The sequence below is a fragment of the Cygnus atratus genome, chromosome 1 (assembly GCF_013377495.2).
Source record: "Cygnus atratus isolate AKBS03 ecotype Queensland, Australia chromosome 1, CAtr_DNAZoo_HiC_assembly, whole genome shotgun sequence".
NCBI classification, from domain to species: domain Eukaryota; kingdom Metazoa; phylum Chordata; class Aves; order Anseriformes; family Anatidae; genus Cygnus; species Cygnus atratus.
This window is the reverse complement of record NC_066362.1, coordinates 167,732,773-167,747,044: the sequence shown is the minus strand read 5'-3', so window position 1 is coordinate 167,747,044 and position 14,272 is coordinate 167,732,773. Positions and strand designations below refer to the sequence as shown.

The 14,272-nt window shown below is 36.9% G+C and overlaps 1 protein-coding gene across 2 annotated transcripts in view; it reads right to left on the bottom strand.

The window, feature by feature from the left end:
• Nucleotides 1–14,272, bottom strand: part of KLHL1 (kelch like family member 1) — a 239,145-nt gene that overhangs the window by 34,198 nt on the left and 190,675 nt on the right. For both annotated transcript variants that reach the window (XM_035561284.1, XM_035561285.1), the window contains one exon: nt 11,924–12,148. In XM_035561284.1, the coding sequence (XP_035417177.1) occupies nt 11,924–12,148 (225 nt within the window). The remainder of the gene's footprint in view (nt 1–11,923; nt 12,149–14,272) is intronic.

Genomic DNA, 14,272 nt, shown 5'->3' with positions numbered 1-14,272 from the left:
TGTTGACATTCTTTGTTGTAAGCACACATTGGTGGTAACTCATGCAACTGATCATCTATCAGGCCCCCAGGGTCTTCTCTGCAGAATTACTTTCCTGCCAATCACCCCCCATCCTGTACTGATGCATGGAATTATTCTTCCCCAAGTGCAGGACAGTATTTCTCTTTGTTGTACTTCATTAAAATTCTATCAGCCCATTTGTCCAGCCTGTTGAGGTCTCTGATGGCTAAACAACCATTTGGTGTATCAACCAACCACTTCTCATAGCTCTGTGGCATCTGCAAACTTGTTAAGAGTATACTCACCTCCAGCAGTGAAGAACCTATCTCCCCTGTCCCTGGTTTGAGCCAGAGGCCCCAGGCACCCCTGCAGCTCCAGGCCTGTAAAGTTTCATCCACTTTTGGGAGTTCAGACTAAGTTGAGTCTTCTGATGTACTAGGGTAGTGCTCCAATGGCTGCTGGGGACTGTGCCTCATGGCACAGTGCCTCATGGCACAGTGCCTCAGTAGAACTGATGACTTTTGTGGAAGCTTCTTCACAAACTTTTGCATCTGTTGTCTGCTGTGTACTGCGAGCGTGGAGGCGCTATACTGTGTGTGCTGTGTGTGGAGGCATTGGCCAGCAGGGGAAACATCTCACAAGAGGGCTCCATGAGAGTTGGTTGGAATCAGTCGACCACAAAGCCAGTTCAAAACAGCAGGAAGCAGCATATGACCCACCCCTAGGGAGTGCCAAAGAGCATGGACAGGGCAATTTGCATGGCAGTGGAATGGCTTGTGAGAAGGGCGGTGCACTCTGTCACAGTTTGCAGGCAGCCTGCCTTACCTGCCTGCTCTCCTCACCAGCAGGTGAGGCCTGCAGCCCTGGAAGCCTCCCCAGCCCACAGCAACACATTAAACAATATTCTGTCAGCTGTGTGGCAGCAAGGAGGCACAGACATTTCACTTGACAGAAAGCCATGCTCTCTGCTTCTGTGCCTCCAGCACCAGGAAGGGCTAATGCCACTACTCCAGGTAGTTCATGCGACTACCTGCTCAGGCTGTGGAGTGGGCCTGGGGCTTACTCCCGGAGATGGAGGGTGTGAGCACACACACCTGTGCAAGGTGTGCGCATGTAGATGAACTGCTCTGCCTGGTGGCCAAGCTTCAGGAACAGGCAGGGAGACTGAAAAGCATCTGGGAGTCCGAAAAGGTAATAGATCAAGAGAGCCATGCTCTGCCCTCTCTGCTATACCCATGCCAAGCTAGCACGGCCACTGCTGTGGCAGGCCTGGCATCTGATCTGCATCAGGATAAAGGCAGGAACTCTTGGGACACTGAGAAGCAGAAGTAAGTGTGCATGGAGACAGAAGAGGAGTCCCTGTCTGCCCACAGAGCTTCTGTTACTAAATAGGTATGAGGCTCTAAGTGTGGCAGACAAAAAAAAAAAAAAAAAAAAAAAAAAAAAAAAGCTATCTGTGCAAATCCTCCCTTCCAATTTAGATCAGCCAAGGTCTCATAGCAAGCGTAGCACCAGGTCCAACATCATGTAGAAATGGCAGTGAGTTGTAGTCATAGGTGACTTCCTTGTGAAGGGAACAAAGGCTCCCATCTATAGACCAGATCCTCTTCACAGAGAAGTTTGCTGCCTCCACGGGGCTTGGGTCAGGGATGTTACCAGTAAGTTTTTGAGCATAATACAGCCTTCAGACTATTACCCACTCCTCCTCTTTCAAGTGGGTACCAACAACATACCTACAGGAAGCCTGAAGTCTATCAAAAAAGATTTCAGGGCCCTGGGGAGACAACTAAAGGTCTCAGGAGCATAGGCAGTGTTTTCTCAGTCCTCCCAGTAATGGGGAGAAACACAAGTCCTGAAAATTCCTAAAGCATGCTGAAGATAACTTCCTGACAAAAATACTGAGTGAACCAACTAGAAAAGATGCTCTACTAGATCTGTTGTTTGACAGTAGGGAAGGTCTTGTGATAGATGTGACAGTGGGCTGCTGTCTTGGTTGAAGTGATCAAGAAATAGCTGAGTTTAAAATTTCTGGTGTAAGGAGCAAAAAAGGTCAGCAGAATTGCCACACCCTGGACTGTAAGAGAGAAAGCTTCAAGCTCCTCAGGGAGCTAGTTAGCAGCATCCCCTGGGAATCAGTTCTAGAGGGTTGGGGTGTCCATGAGAGCTGTTTGCTTTTCAAGAATCAGTTTTTTAAACCCATGAGCAGGCAATTCCTTTGTGCCACAAGTCAAGCAAGCAGGACAGCAGACCTGCCTGACTGAACAAGGAACTCCACATGGAACTACATCAGAAAAAGAAGGTACATGACCTCTGGAAGCGAGGTCTGGCTTCATATGGAGAGTACAGAGTTTGCACTCTCAGGAAATACTCAAGAAAATCCAAATCTCTGCTTCAGTTGACACAGGCCACTATGGTGTCAAACAACAAAAAAAGCTTCTTTAAAGTAAGTCAACAGCAAAAGGAGGTCAAGGGAAATCATCAGACTAATAATTGAAATGGATGGTGACCTAAGTAAGGATGAGGAAAAGGCAGCGGTATTTAATGCTTTTTTTTTTTTTTTTTTTTTTTTTTTTTTTTTTTTTTTAATAGAAAAGACAGATCTTGGGCTGCCTGGACCTTAGAGTTGGAGGACCATGGCTTGGGGAGCAGTGACTTTCTATTGGTGTGGTCACCAAAATTTTAAGGGAACAGTTGTATCAGCCCATTTGTAAGTCCATGGGGCCTGTTGGGATTCACCCCAGAGTACTGAAGGAATTAGAGTGAATGTTATATCTGGATCTCTCTAAACAATCTACCAGAGGTTTTGGAAATCTGAGGAGGTCCCTGCTGACTGGAAGCTAGACAGTGTTAAACCCAACCACAAAAAGGGCATAAGAGAAGACATGAGAGAAGATGCAGAAAACTGCAGACCTGTTAGTCTAACCTCAGTCTCTGGAAAAGTTATGGAGAAGATTGTCCTGGGTGATACTGAAAGGCATTTAAAGAACAAAGCTATTATCAGGCATAGTTAACATAGGTTCATGAAGGGAAAATCCTGCCTTAGTAACTTGATCTCCTTCTATGCTAAGGTCAACTGCTTGGTGGATGAAGGGAAGGCAGAAGATATAATCTTTCTGCATTTTAGTAAGGGCTTTGATACTGTCCCTCATGGCATCCTTCTGGACAATTAGTCCAACTGTGAAATAAAGTTTCATGCTATGCTGGGTGATGAACTGGCTCGATAGCGGAGCTCAGGGGGCTACATCTGGCTGGTCACTACTGTTCTTTTTTCCAGCGTTCAGTCTTGAGGCCAGTTCTGTTCAACAGTTTTATCAATGATTGGAATGCATACTCAGCAAGTTTACTGGTAATCAACAGGGAGGTACTGTTGACTCCCTGACGGGACAAGGGAAGGGCCCTACAGATGGATTTCATAGATTGGAGCACTGGGCAATCAGCAAAGACATGAAGCTCAGCAAAGGAAAATGGTAGTTTCTGCTTCTGGGACAGAATAATGCCAGACATAGGTACAAACTGGGAGAAGAGTGGATAGAGAGCAACTCTGCAGAAAGGGATCTGGGGGTGCTGTTTGACAGTGGGCTCAACAGTGAGTCAGCAGTGTGCTCCTGCAGCCAAGAGGGCAAAATGCATTTTGGGATGCATTAAACACTGCTTAGCCCGCCAGTCAAAAGAGGTGATTCTTCGTCTATATTTACCGTTGGTGTGGTCTCACTTTGAATATTGTATACAGTTCTGGGCTCCACGGTATAGAAAGGATGTTAAGGTATTTGAAAGCATCCAGAAGAGGGCAACAAAGCTGGTAATAAGGCTGGAAGGCATTTCCTATGAGGAGGAGCTGAGAATATTTGAGTTGTCTAGTCTGGAGGAAAGAAAGCTGAGAGGCAACCTCATTGCTGTCTACAATTTGCTTAAGGAGGGGAAATGAACAAGGAGGTGCTGATCTCTTTTCCCTCTCACCAATGACAGGACACAAGAGAACGGCACACATCTGCAGCAGGGGAGGTTCAGATTGGACATTAAGGAAATTTCTTTACCCTGAGGATGATCAAACACTGGAACAGGCTTCCTAGTGATGTTGTTGATGTCCCATCACTGTCAGTGTTCAAGTGGCAATTGGATAATGGGCTCATTAATACACTTTAACTTATGGTTAGCCTTGAAGTGGTCAGGTAGTTGGATTAGATGATCTTTGAAGGTTCCTTCCAACTGAACTATTTTATTCTATTCACCTCCCAAGAAAGAAGGATAATTAGTTTCAATAACATGTTACTCTGTATGGGAAGAATGTATATATATATATATGTATATATATACACACATATATATTTCACCTGGAAAATAATTCGGTTAATTATTTAGACTCAGGGCTTTATGAAAGGAAACAGTGTTATTTTTTAGCTAAATGAGATCTAAAAATGAACATCATCCAGTGTGCAATGGCATGCACTTTTCCTTCAATTACCTTCACAAACCTATCTAACAAAATACTTATTATGTTTAACTAGGTGCTGAGAACTGCACAGTTTCAATTATTTATACTTGAAGATTGGAATGGGATTTTTAGATTGCTTTTCTGTGATGTTATAAAATAAAGGAGCACAGCCTATCTTATTTCTAGCTTTGCCTTTCTGTATCTGCATGATAGACCTAATGCATTTAAACCCTGTGATATTTTAAAAGTGTCATTTTTATAGAATAACGGGAAATATAATTTCATACTGATACGTACTTTTGGATACAAATTAGCAAAGAAAAAAAAATAATTTCTGGTGTAAACAGTACTGTGTTCTCTGCATTTGTATTTTTGCATAGACAGAATTTTAACTGGGAAGGATAAACTTGTATCCAACAACTTTTTTTTTTTTTTTTAATAAGGAAATTACCTTTTAAGAAGAGGACAGACTTATTGTTTTATCATGAAATTGAAAGCGATGAGAGAAATAAATCAGTGACTTGTAATCCAAGAATGAAACTTGATCAAGTTTCATTACCCACACTTTACTCCACCTCTTTAAGATCTGACTTTATTAAGTTTCCAGGTAGCTGTAAATTTCTACTGATCTCCCTTCTCACCCAGATCCACAGAAATAGACAATTCTGTACTCATTCTGGCTAATCTTGCTGCTTTGTCTGATTCTACTTTTGTCCTTTTTAAATTTTACACCACTTTTCTTCCATACGAGTGGTCTCAAAATAAAGAAAAATAATGACAGTAAAGTCTATCTTGTTTTAAATTATGCATCAGTTAATTAAACCTGAAATTTAATTTTCACAACCATAATTTTAACTGGGTGTGAAATACCATTATAGTTCTTGGGATACTGCATATAGGACAGCCATAGGCAAAACTGGGAATTTAGGATGTGATAAATTGAAGAATTAGACCTGACCTACCTTCCTCAGTGAATATTTAATGACATGTTGTAGAAAATACCTATCCCTATCTTTATTCAGAGGCTGGTATCAAGACTGATTAAAAGAGTTATGAAAATATCCTTGCCCTCTAGGGCCAGACAGTATTACACTGACATGTTAATATAATGCAAATTTATAGAGGTAAAGATCTGCCTGCCACCTCTTTATTTACATTTGGTTTTGTAGATGAGATAAGAGATTCTCAACCCTGCCACACTATTACCCTGAGAACCTGACTCAGAAATTATTATAAGTGTTGCCATTATGATTTCTAGCTCTTTAGTGAATTGGGTCATGATATGCTACTTACTAAGGGTGCAAAGTACAATGACAAGGTACTTTATAATTCAGAAGAAAAAAAAAAATCCCTGTAATGCTCCTGATGATTAAGAGAAAAAATCCAAAGCAAAAATCTGATATACATGCAAATCAATACTGCAGAGAAAATGCTTTAAAGGCTCAAATCTTCTGTCAACAAAGACTGAAAGCTAGAATTAGATATTTCTCTTGATATTTCAACATTCAAAAATAACAATAATTTAATGACATAGAGGTACATGGTTCTATTCAACACTGAATAAAAGAAAGATTCTCAAATTAACCTTTAACCAGCTGCTTCTTGAATGGCAAGCAATATAGCTGCATCAGAGCATTGCTGTATTGTAGTAAGAGAGCCTCTTGAGAAACTATTCCACTCTACTTAATGCTTAGAAGGTTATAGTTTTTGAGGATTCAAGATTTTTATTTTATTTTCCTATCTGTGGCAATGCACAATTTGAACATACCACACACGGAGCAAGTTTACACATATCCATCATAGTAGTGCCTTGTGAGATGCAGATATAGCTGAAGAAATAAATTTACCAGTGTAGAAAAGCAAGATCTTTCCAACACGATCCTGACTCAAAGAACCCTTCTGGTGTGCATGACACGAGTCTTTCTACTTGGGCAGTTCCATTTTCCATTCCAGTCATGCTGTTTACAATTAATCCTAGTGAATAATCTTTTGAAACTGTTTATTCTTGTTACACAAATAACAAGGCAGTGGACATTTTATTTTTACTCATGAAGCACATATTTTATATACAAATGTGTTCTTCATGATTAAGGCATTAAGTGTTCATGACTGCCAATTTGTAGAAGTCCAAAAGCACTTCAGACTCCCTTCACAATCAGAATGTACTGCAGATTTGGCATGTATCAAGCTCACAGTTGTGACAATTTAATCTTGACTTGAGCAGACATCATGGTCATTTAGTCAGAGTATCTAAATATCCAACAATTGAGTGTCATATGTCTGGAAATATGGAATGTCATCTCCTAGATGTCATCTCCATCTTCATAGAGTAGAACTCGATCAGTAGTATACGTGTAGGGTTGTATGAAGGCCTGTATTATTTTCAAGTTGATTATTGGGTTTGACTGCTTGAAAAAAAAAGAAAAGAAAAAAAATGGTAGTTATCAGTATGCTTTATCAAAATAAGATCTGGAAGTTTCCTTTATACACTGTTCTATTTTGGGGCTGAAAACCATGATTATCTCTTTCAAGAATTCTTTTATTTGTTAATAGTTAGTGTGGTTACAGCACTTTCGTTGCAAATTAATTATTTGCAAATAATTTCAGTTTTGTCATACCAACAGGCTATGAGCTACTGTAAGATTGCTCTCTTGACTTTAATGATAATATAATTCTCTGCTTGTTACTGACATTGGTTTCTTCCTGACTTTCTCTCTCTGGCCTTCTGTCCATTAGGACACCAGAGGTTCATATCTGCCTGCATATCTATAATGAAATCTCAGATTTTCATGCATCTGTCTATTGACCCCCTGTTTTGTTGTCTCCTCATAGTGGTTTGTTCCACAGACACTCAACATACTGAAAAACTGAATTACTTTGCTATAAAACCTTTTTTTGTTTTAATAGCCCACATATTTTCATTTAACTTTTAATGAAATATGTTATTTTGCCATTTTTCCTCCTCAGTAGCTCAGAAATGGTGGTACATAAACAGATGCAATCTTGCAAACCAGTGGAGAAAGAAGAAAACGAATCCCTTTATTCTCTACATTTTTTACTGTTTATATTATAGTTATCATGTAACTGTTAAAGCTGTATCAAGCTGTTATTTATCCTGCTTTAATGCTTTCTCCTTTGCCTTGAATGCCTTTTTGATAAATTATAACTATATAGAAAAACATGTATTTACTGGGCTTCAGCACTATCTAAAATAACTTCATTGCCACAGCAGAAGGTTTTGTTTGTTTGTTTGTTTTTAATGGAAGATGTGAGTTAAACTCTGACTGACTTGAAAGCTATCCTTTGGTTTAGGTCTAAAGACTGATGTCATTCATCTTTAGATTTCCAGCACTGAACAACAATAATTTACAGCTAAATGTTTTATGAAAAAGGTAAAACTCAAGACAGCCTGTACACTGTCTAAACGTTTTTACTACATTCCTATGTTCCAACATTGCTGTTTCTCTGGTCAACTCTCCTCATGAATCCTCATGAATCCTCACCTATGTTTTTCTAGTTAGCATGTTTAAAAAATGCATGTTAGTAACACACACTCTTCAGCAGCTGTGTTTCCAAACAAAGCTTATTTCCCATAAAATGAAGTAAGGTGATCATTCTCTATATTCACCTCATAAACTGCATCTTTAATTCACATAATTTCTATTCCACTCAACTATTCATTATAAACCTGTAGTACCAACTTCCTTGTTGCATTCAGCTTGTCCTTCACCTGTTTCAACGTGATTTTTGTATTGCTTTGCTATATTAGGGACCCATCAAGGTGTTTAGGATGTGAAACTTTTTTTTTTTTTCTGATATTTGTACTAAAGGCACATTTTAAAAATCTGATGAAATTGTAGACTATATATATATATATATATATTTAGAAGTGACTGAGATTTTAAAAAGAGGAGAGGAGAGGAGACTCGAGGAGAGGAAAGGAGACTCGAGGAGAGGAGAGGAGACTCGAGGAGAGGAGAGGAGAGGAGAGGAGAGGAGAGGAGAGGAGAGGAGAGGAGAGGAGAGGAGAGGAGAGGAGAGGAGAGGGAGGAGGGGAGGGGAGGGGAGGGGAGGGGAGGGGAGGGGAGGGGAGGAGAGGGGAGGGGAGCGGGGAGGGGAGGGGAGGGGAGGGGAGAGGAGGGGAGGGGAGGGAAGGGGAGAGGTGGGGAGGGGAGGGGGGAGGGGAGAGGAGGGGAGGGGAGGGGAGGGGGCATGGGGAGGGGAGGGGAGGGGAGGGGGGAAGGGGGGAAGGGGGAAGGGGAGGGGAGGGGAGGGGGGGAGGGGGAGGGGGGGGAGACTTGCTTCATTTCTCATTAGAAGGTCATTAACTAAAATAACAACTTTATGGGATTCCTGGATAAATAAATAAATTCAAGCAAACAAACAAACACAAATTCTATTAGCAGAACTTGTCAGGAAATAATATATCATAGTATATTAAAAATTTTATCTTTATTTATTATATTAAATAAAGATAAAGAGCATATCTCTATTGCTTTCCAAACAATTTTGGAAAATTTTGACTTTCAACCATTTTCATCATCACCAGTCCCAATTTTTATATATTTCCTCATTTCACATTTTTATTTTTTAAAAAAAGCCCCAGTTTCTTCAATATAAAATTTCAAAAGTTCTCTCACACACACACACAAACAAGTTGTTTCCCCTTAACCTCGAGTACCTTGTGAGTTCTCTTTTTTCTCCTGTGGAAAACATAGCAGTTTTTTTCCAGTCAAAAACTCAACATTCCTGAACAGCTTTGCTTAAAATATGGAAGTATATTCTAAATCTATTGACCAAGAGCACCCATAGAAGTGTCAATCCTGAATGATAATTTTTTTGAACTGGTTACAGTGGCTTTGGTCATGGCTCCAACTTGTCTTGACACTGAGAAAAATATTTCTCTATCAAGTTTTTCCTGCTTTCCTGATGCTTTCCTATGCAATAGCTCAAGTCACTGCATTTTTACCACCCTTTGGTAGTAGCACTGAAAGTAATAGATTCTGTGAAATTCTGGAACACTGTATAAAAGATATATGCATTTCTGCAATGTTGTAATTAAATTTGGCCATAAGAAACAATTTCAAACCACAGAGCTATTTAGTATCATGATGCCATTTGACATAGATTACCATCAATACTTTTTATTCTAAGATTTGTGCACCATGCAGCAAAACTGCATTATGCCAGCCACTGTATAAATGCATATTATGATATGTGTCAAACAGAAGGAAAAAAATGCAACTTGATTTTGTGCAACAGTGATAGAGTACACTGCAGAACTTTCTGCTAATTGTAACTCAGTGGAATGGACATGATGACCTAATATGCCTTTCCCATTTTCTGGACTGTGTAGCAAGTCTATCAGACCAGATTATTTTAGCAAAACACATAATGGACAACTCGGCTTCCTATAACTTATACATTACATTCTGATTGGTTTATCCTATAGATTTTAAATTCCTTTCTTTATGAGAGAAAATCTCATCACAGAAAGAATAAAAATGTATTTTTCAAACGTCGCAAAATGACTTATGTAATTGAATTAAAAAGTTATGGTTTTTTTGTTTGTTTGTTTGCTTTTTGTACTGTAGGAGTATGATATATATGATCGAAAGAGCACATTTTATACCAAGGATACAATAGAGATTTCTTTTGCTTATTTTCAAAAGTGAGAGCAAACAGGCAAAGAAAAAAAAAAAAACCTATCATATTTCTTTGAGTATCTTCAAATTCCCTTCCACCCTCATCCAAAGCAAATATACAACCTGGCAAATAACGATAATGATGATAACAATAATGATGATAATAATGTTGAAAACAAGAACAACAAAATGGTAGGTTGTAGTTGAGATGTAGGATGGCTAATAGCAATAAATGGTAATGAGGTTCCTAACTGGTTGACACTGAGCTTATTTTCTAGTTTTTGGTAGATTCCAGCAATTTCTCAGTAGGAAAATATATACAATACCAAAGGTTTCAACATAGCTAGCACATTTCCTGGTAGTGTCAAAAGCAAACAAACAAACAAAAAACAATAAAATGAAAGCTGAACTAGAAGTTAATCAACAATAAAGTCATGGTTGAGGCAGCTTCCACTGCTGCCAGTAACATGCAATTATTTTGTGATAAACAGGGACTCTGGACTTCAGGTAGTTAATATGTATTATATTTCATAGCATACCATGTTAAGTATTATGGGATATGTATGGGATATGTATGATATTATGATTATATGATATGATATGATGATATGATTGATATGATATGATATGATATGATATGATATGATATGATATGATATGGGATTTTCATTTGCAACAGTTCTAATACATAACAAAAGGTATTTTTTTCTTTTAATCTATCTTGACAAGGAATTTGTGCAAAAGGTAGAATAAATGGTGTATGTACTGCATTAATTTTAACTCAACATTAGTAGTGTGTGGCATAATTCTATTGTCTTCCAGAAACTTGAAATTATATTAATTTAAATCTCGTACCATTGAATATCCTTGGAAAATAAAACTGTACAATTTGTTACTATTAAGAAGTTAAAATCAGGTCAATATAACAAAAATGTTACAGGTATGCATATGTATAGGCAAATTTTGCTCCAATGTGTGACCCATTTCATTCCAAGGAAGATATTTAAAGTAGATACCATAAATTATATTTTAGAAATGTCCTCTTTTTTTTCCTGCATTGAAAATAAATAGAGATGGCTAAAATAAACAGTTGTAGACATATAAGGACAAGAAAAGAATTTTTTATTTTCATTTTGGATTCTGAAAATCAAGAAAACAAATGGAAATGAGAGTTCAGATATCAGATTCACCCTTCTATATGATCACTTCTATCAGGCAATTTGTGGTTTGTGGCTATTAGAGTAAGTAGTAAAGAAAGACAGGAGAACAGGAATACAACATGGGCTGATTAGTGCTGAGAGTGGTATGGGTGATCCTTTAAAAAGCCTGACTGAAACTGGCTATGGGAAAATATGCTCTATCGGTCATGATGAAACTGTTGCTACAAATACTTTGTAAAGTCCATCACTGACACAGTGTATATATTCTTCAGTATATTTTCTGTCATAGCGGATAAATAAAAACACATAATACTTTAAATGAAAGTACATAACAACTTGATTGTTTGGTAAACAAAGATATCTTTATCAAAATCTTTGAAAGCAAGCCTGAATATTCTCACCAATCTGATCTGTGTAAGTTTCAGGTTTCTTTCCCTGTCCTTTTTTTTTTTTCTTTTTTTTTTTTTCCTTTTTTTTTTTTTCCTAAGTATTCATACTTTGGTAAATAGTAAAAAAGTGTCTTAGCCTTCTTTATATATTTTAGTGATCTAACAAGAACAATATAAGTCCTTATTGATTGCTACTGTTGAAAGTGTTGAGTGCTATCATAGCTTAAAAAAAAAATTTTGCACTCTAAAATATGTATCTGAAAAATGTGTTATATTTTTTAAACTTTTTTTCCTTACCTAAACCATGCCTATGTGTTGACATTGGTGGTAACACAGTCCAAGCCTTTGTCTTTGGATTGTAACATTCAACGGTGTTTAACGTCTTTAAACCATCCCGGCCTCCAATGACAAAGAGCTTGTCATCAATGACAGCAACACCAAACTGAAGCCTCCTGCCATTCATCATTCCAGCCTGGATCCATATATTTGTTCTGAGATCATATTTTTCAATAGTTGTAGCACCTGATAAGACAAAATAATAGGATAATGTATATAAAATTGGGTACTTTTTTTTTTTCTTCAAAAACTTTAATGTAATTTTCTGATTATTTACAACATTTGATAAGTATTTTATGTTTCTTTAGAAAGTGTAGTCCCAGGATTGTTATGGTTATTATTATCACCATGAAAGTGGAAAAACAAACAAACTACATAAATGATCTCTACAGAATCAAAGTATTATAAGCCTGAATAACAGTTTCCTCTAGTTTTATGCTTTTTGTTTGTTTGTTTGTTTGTTTGTTTTTTAACAGTTCAGTGGCATTACTATCTGAGATAACTAATCTTGCTACAATTTATCCCAATGTTTCAACAAGAGTAAAAAATGCCTGTGAAATTATGTGGAATTTTCATCAAAGGTGAGAAGTTGTGTTTCAGTTTGGGTTCGGTGTTGTGGTGTTGACTCATCTGTTGAGTTTTTTGCAGACATGTTTCTGCTGGATGTACAGAATATTGTACTGCTAATTTCAAGCAAGACACTTAAAGAATGTTTCTATATATAGCAAAAAAAATTTCCTTCTATACTTACTCATTCGATGCATTTTCACAGATAAACTCAAAAAGTTATAGAGAACATCATATATATAATAAGTTAGGTAATCATGAAGCCTCAGTTTTTAAAAGTAACTTGTATGCAACATACAAATATGAGATACAAAATTACATTTATTAACAAAACCAGAGAGAAAACGGAAGCATAATAACAAAATCACAGAAAGTGAATGGGCAATGCATCCCATTAATTGCAATCTGAGTTTAGGAAACATTATTTTAAAGCATACCCACAAATATTTAAAAGATATGAGTTTAAATTAATCCATGATAGATATTCATATGAACTGTTACTAGTGTTTTATTTTTACATAAACATAACAATGTTTTGTTTCCAAAGCTTAAATACCCCAACAGAAAGAATCAACATAATTATGCTATTGTATTGAGCTTTACCAACTATCTATTTAGATTATAATAAAAGGTTAGAATTCCATTGGGAATAATTATTTTAGGATGTTATGTTTATTTTTACATAAACATAACAATGTTTTGTTTCCAAAGTTTAAGTACTCCAACAGAAAGAATCAACATAATTATGCTCTTGTATTGAGCTTTACCAACTAACTATTTAGATTATAATAAAAGGTAAAATTCCACTGGAAATAATTCTTTTAGGATTCATTCATTCTTTGGAGCAGTAGAGCAATGAACCAAGTAGAAACAACCATAATGAAAGCAATGCTTTTTTCAATTGGACTAAAAAAGGTATAATTTAAATTCAATTTGTATTTAAGTGTAGCAGAGCAGCAATAATGTACAATTCAACTGGATATATTAAATCTCCTGCTAGTTTTATGAAGCCATACAATCTATGAACCAAGTTTTACATTTGATTAACAGAGACATGTTTATTTATCCTTTCATCCCTAAATTAAAACTGATCTGTGTAATTGTATTAATTCTGGGGTTTGAAGGGACAAAAGTACAGATTCTTTGATACAGTTGTTTGGTGGTGCTGCAGGGCATATTATAGTGATGGATATTAATAAAGTTACATTATAATACTTGAAAATTTTTATGTACCAAATCTATTAATGTTAAAAGCTGTAGCAAATGACTTCTCTAATGCTACTTCAATGATAAAGAGTTCAATTTAAAAGTTTTCTTATTCTGATTTAAGAAATTATTACTAATATAACAAATGTGGTCTTTGAATTATGATCAACTATATATTTCCTAACATTGGTTAAGTCTGAGTTTGGCACAATGCACTATTAAATTCTATGTTGCAAATTCCCTGGATGTCTGAATTCACTTCATCCAGTAAGGCAACCTGCTTATCTAAGGAAAAAAAAAATTACAATAACAAAAACAACAACAAAACCCAACAACTATCAAGATCTATTTTTTGATTTTGATTTTACTTTTGGTTCTGGAGTGAATTTTTGATGTTGATTTTCCGGTCTTGCACACTTACCATACATTGGCTTCTGTCACAGAATGTTCCTGAGTAACTGGGTTCTATTTAGATGAAATCAACTTGAAGTATGTGTGTTAGTGATGCAACTCATATGCTCCACTGATGAATATTCA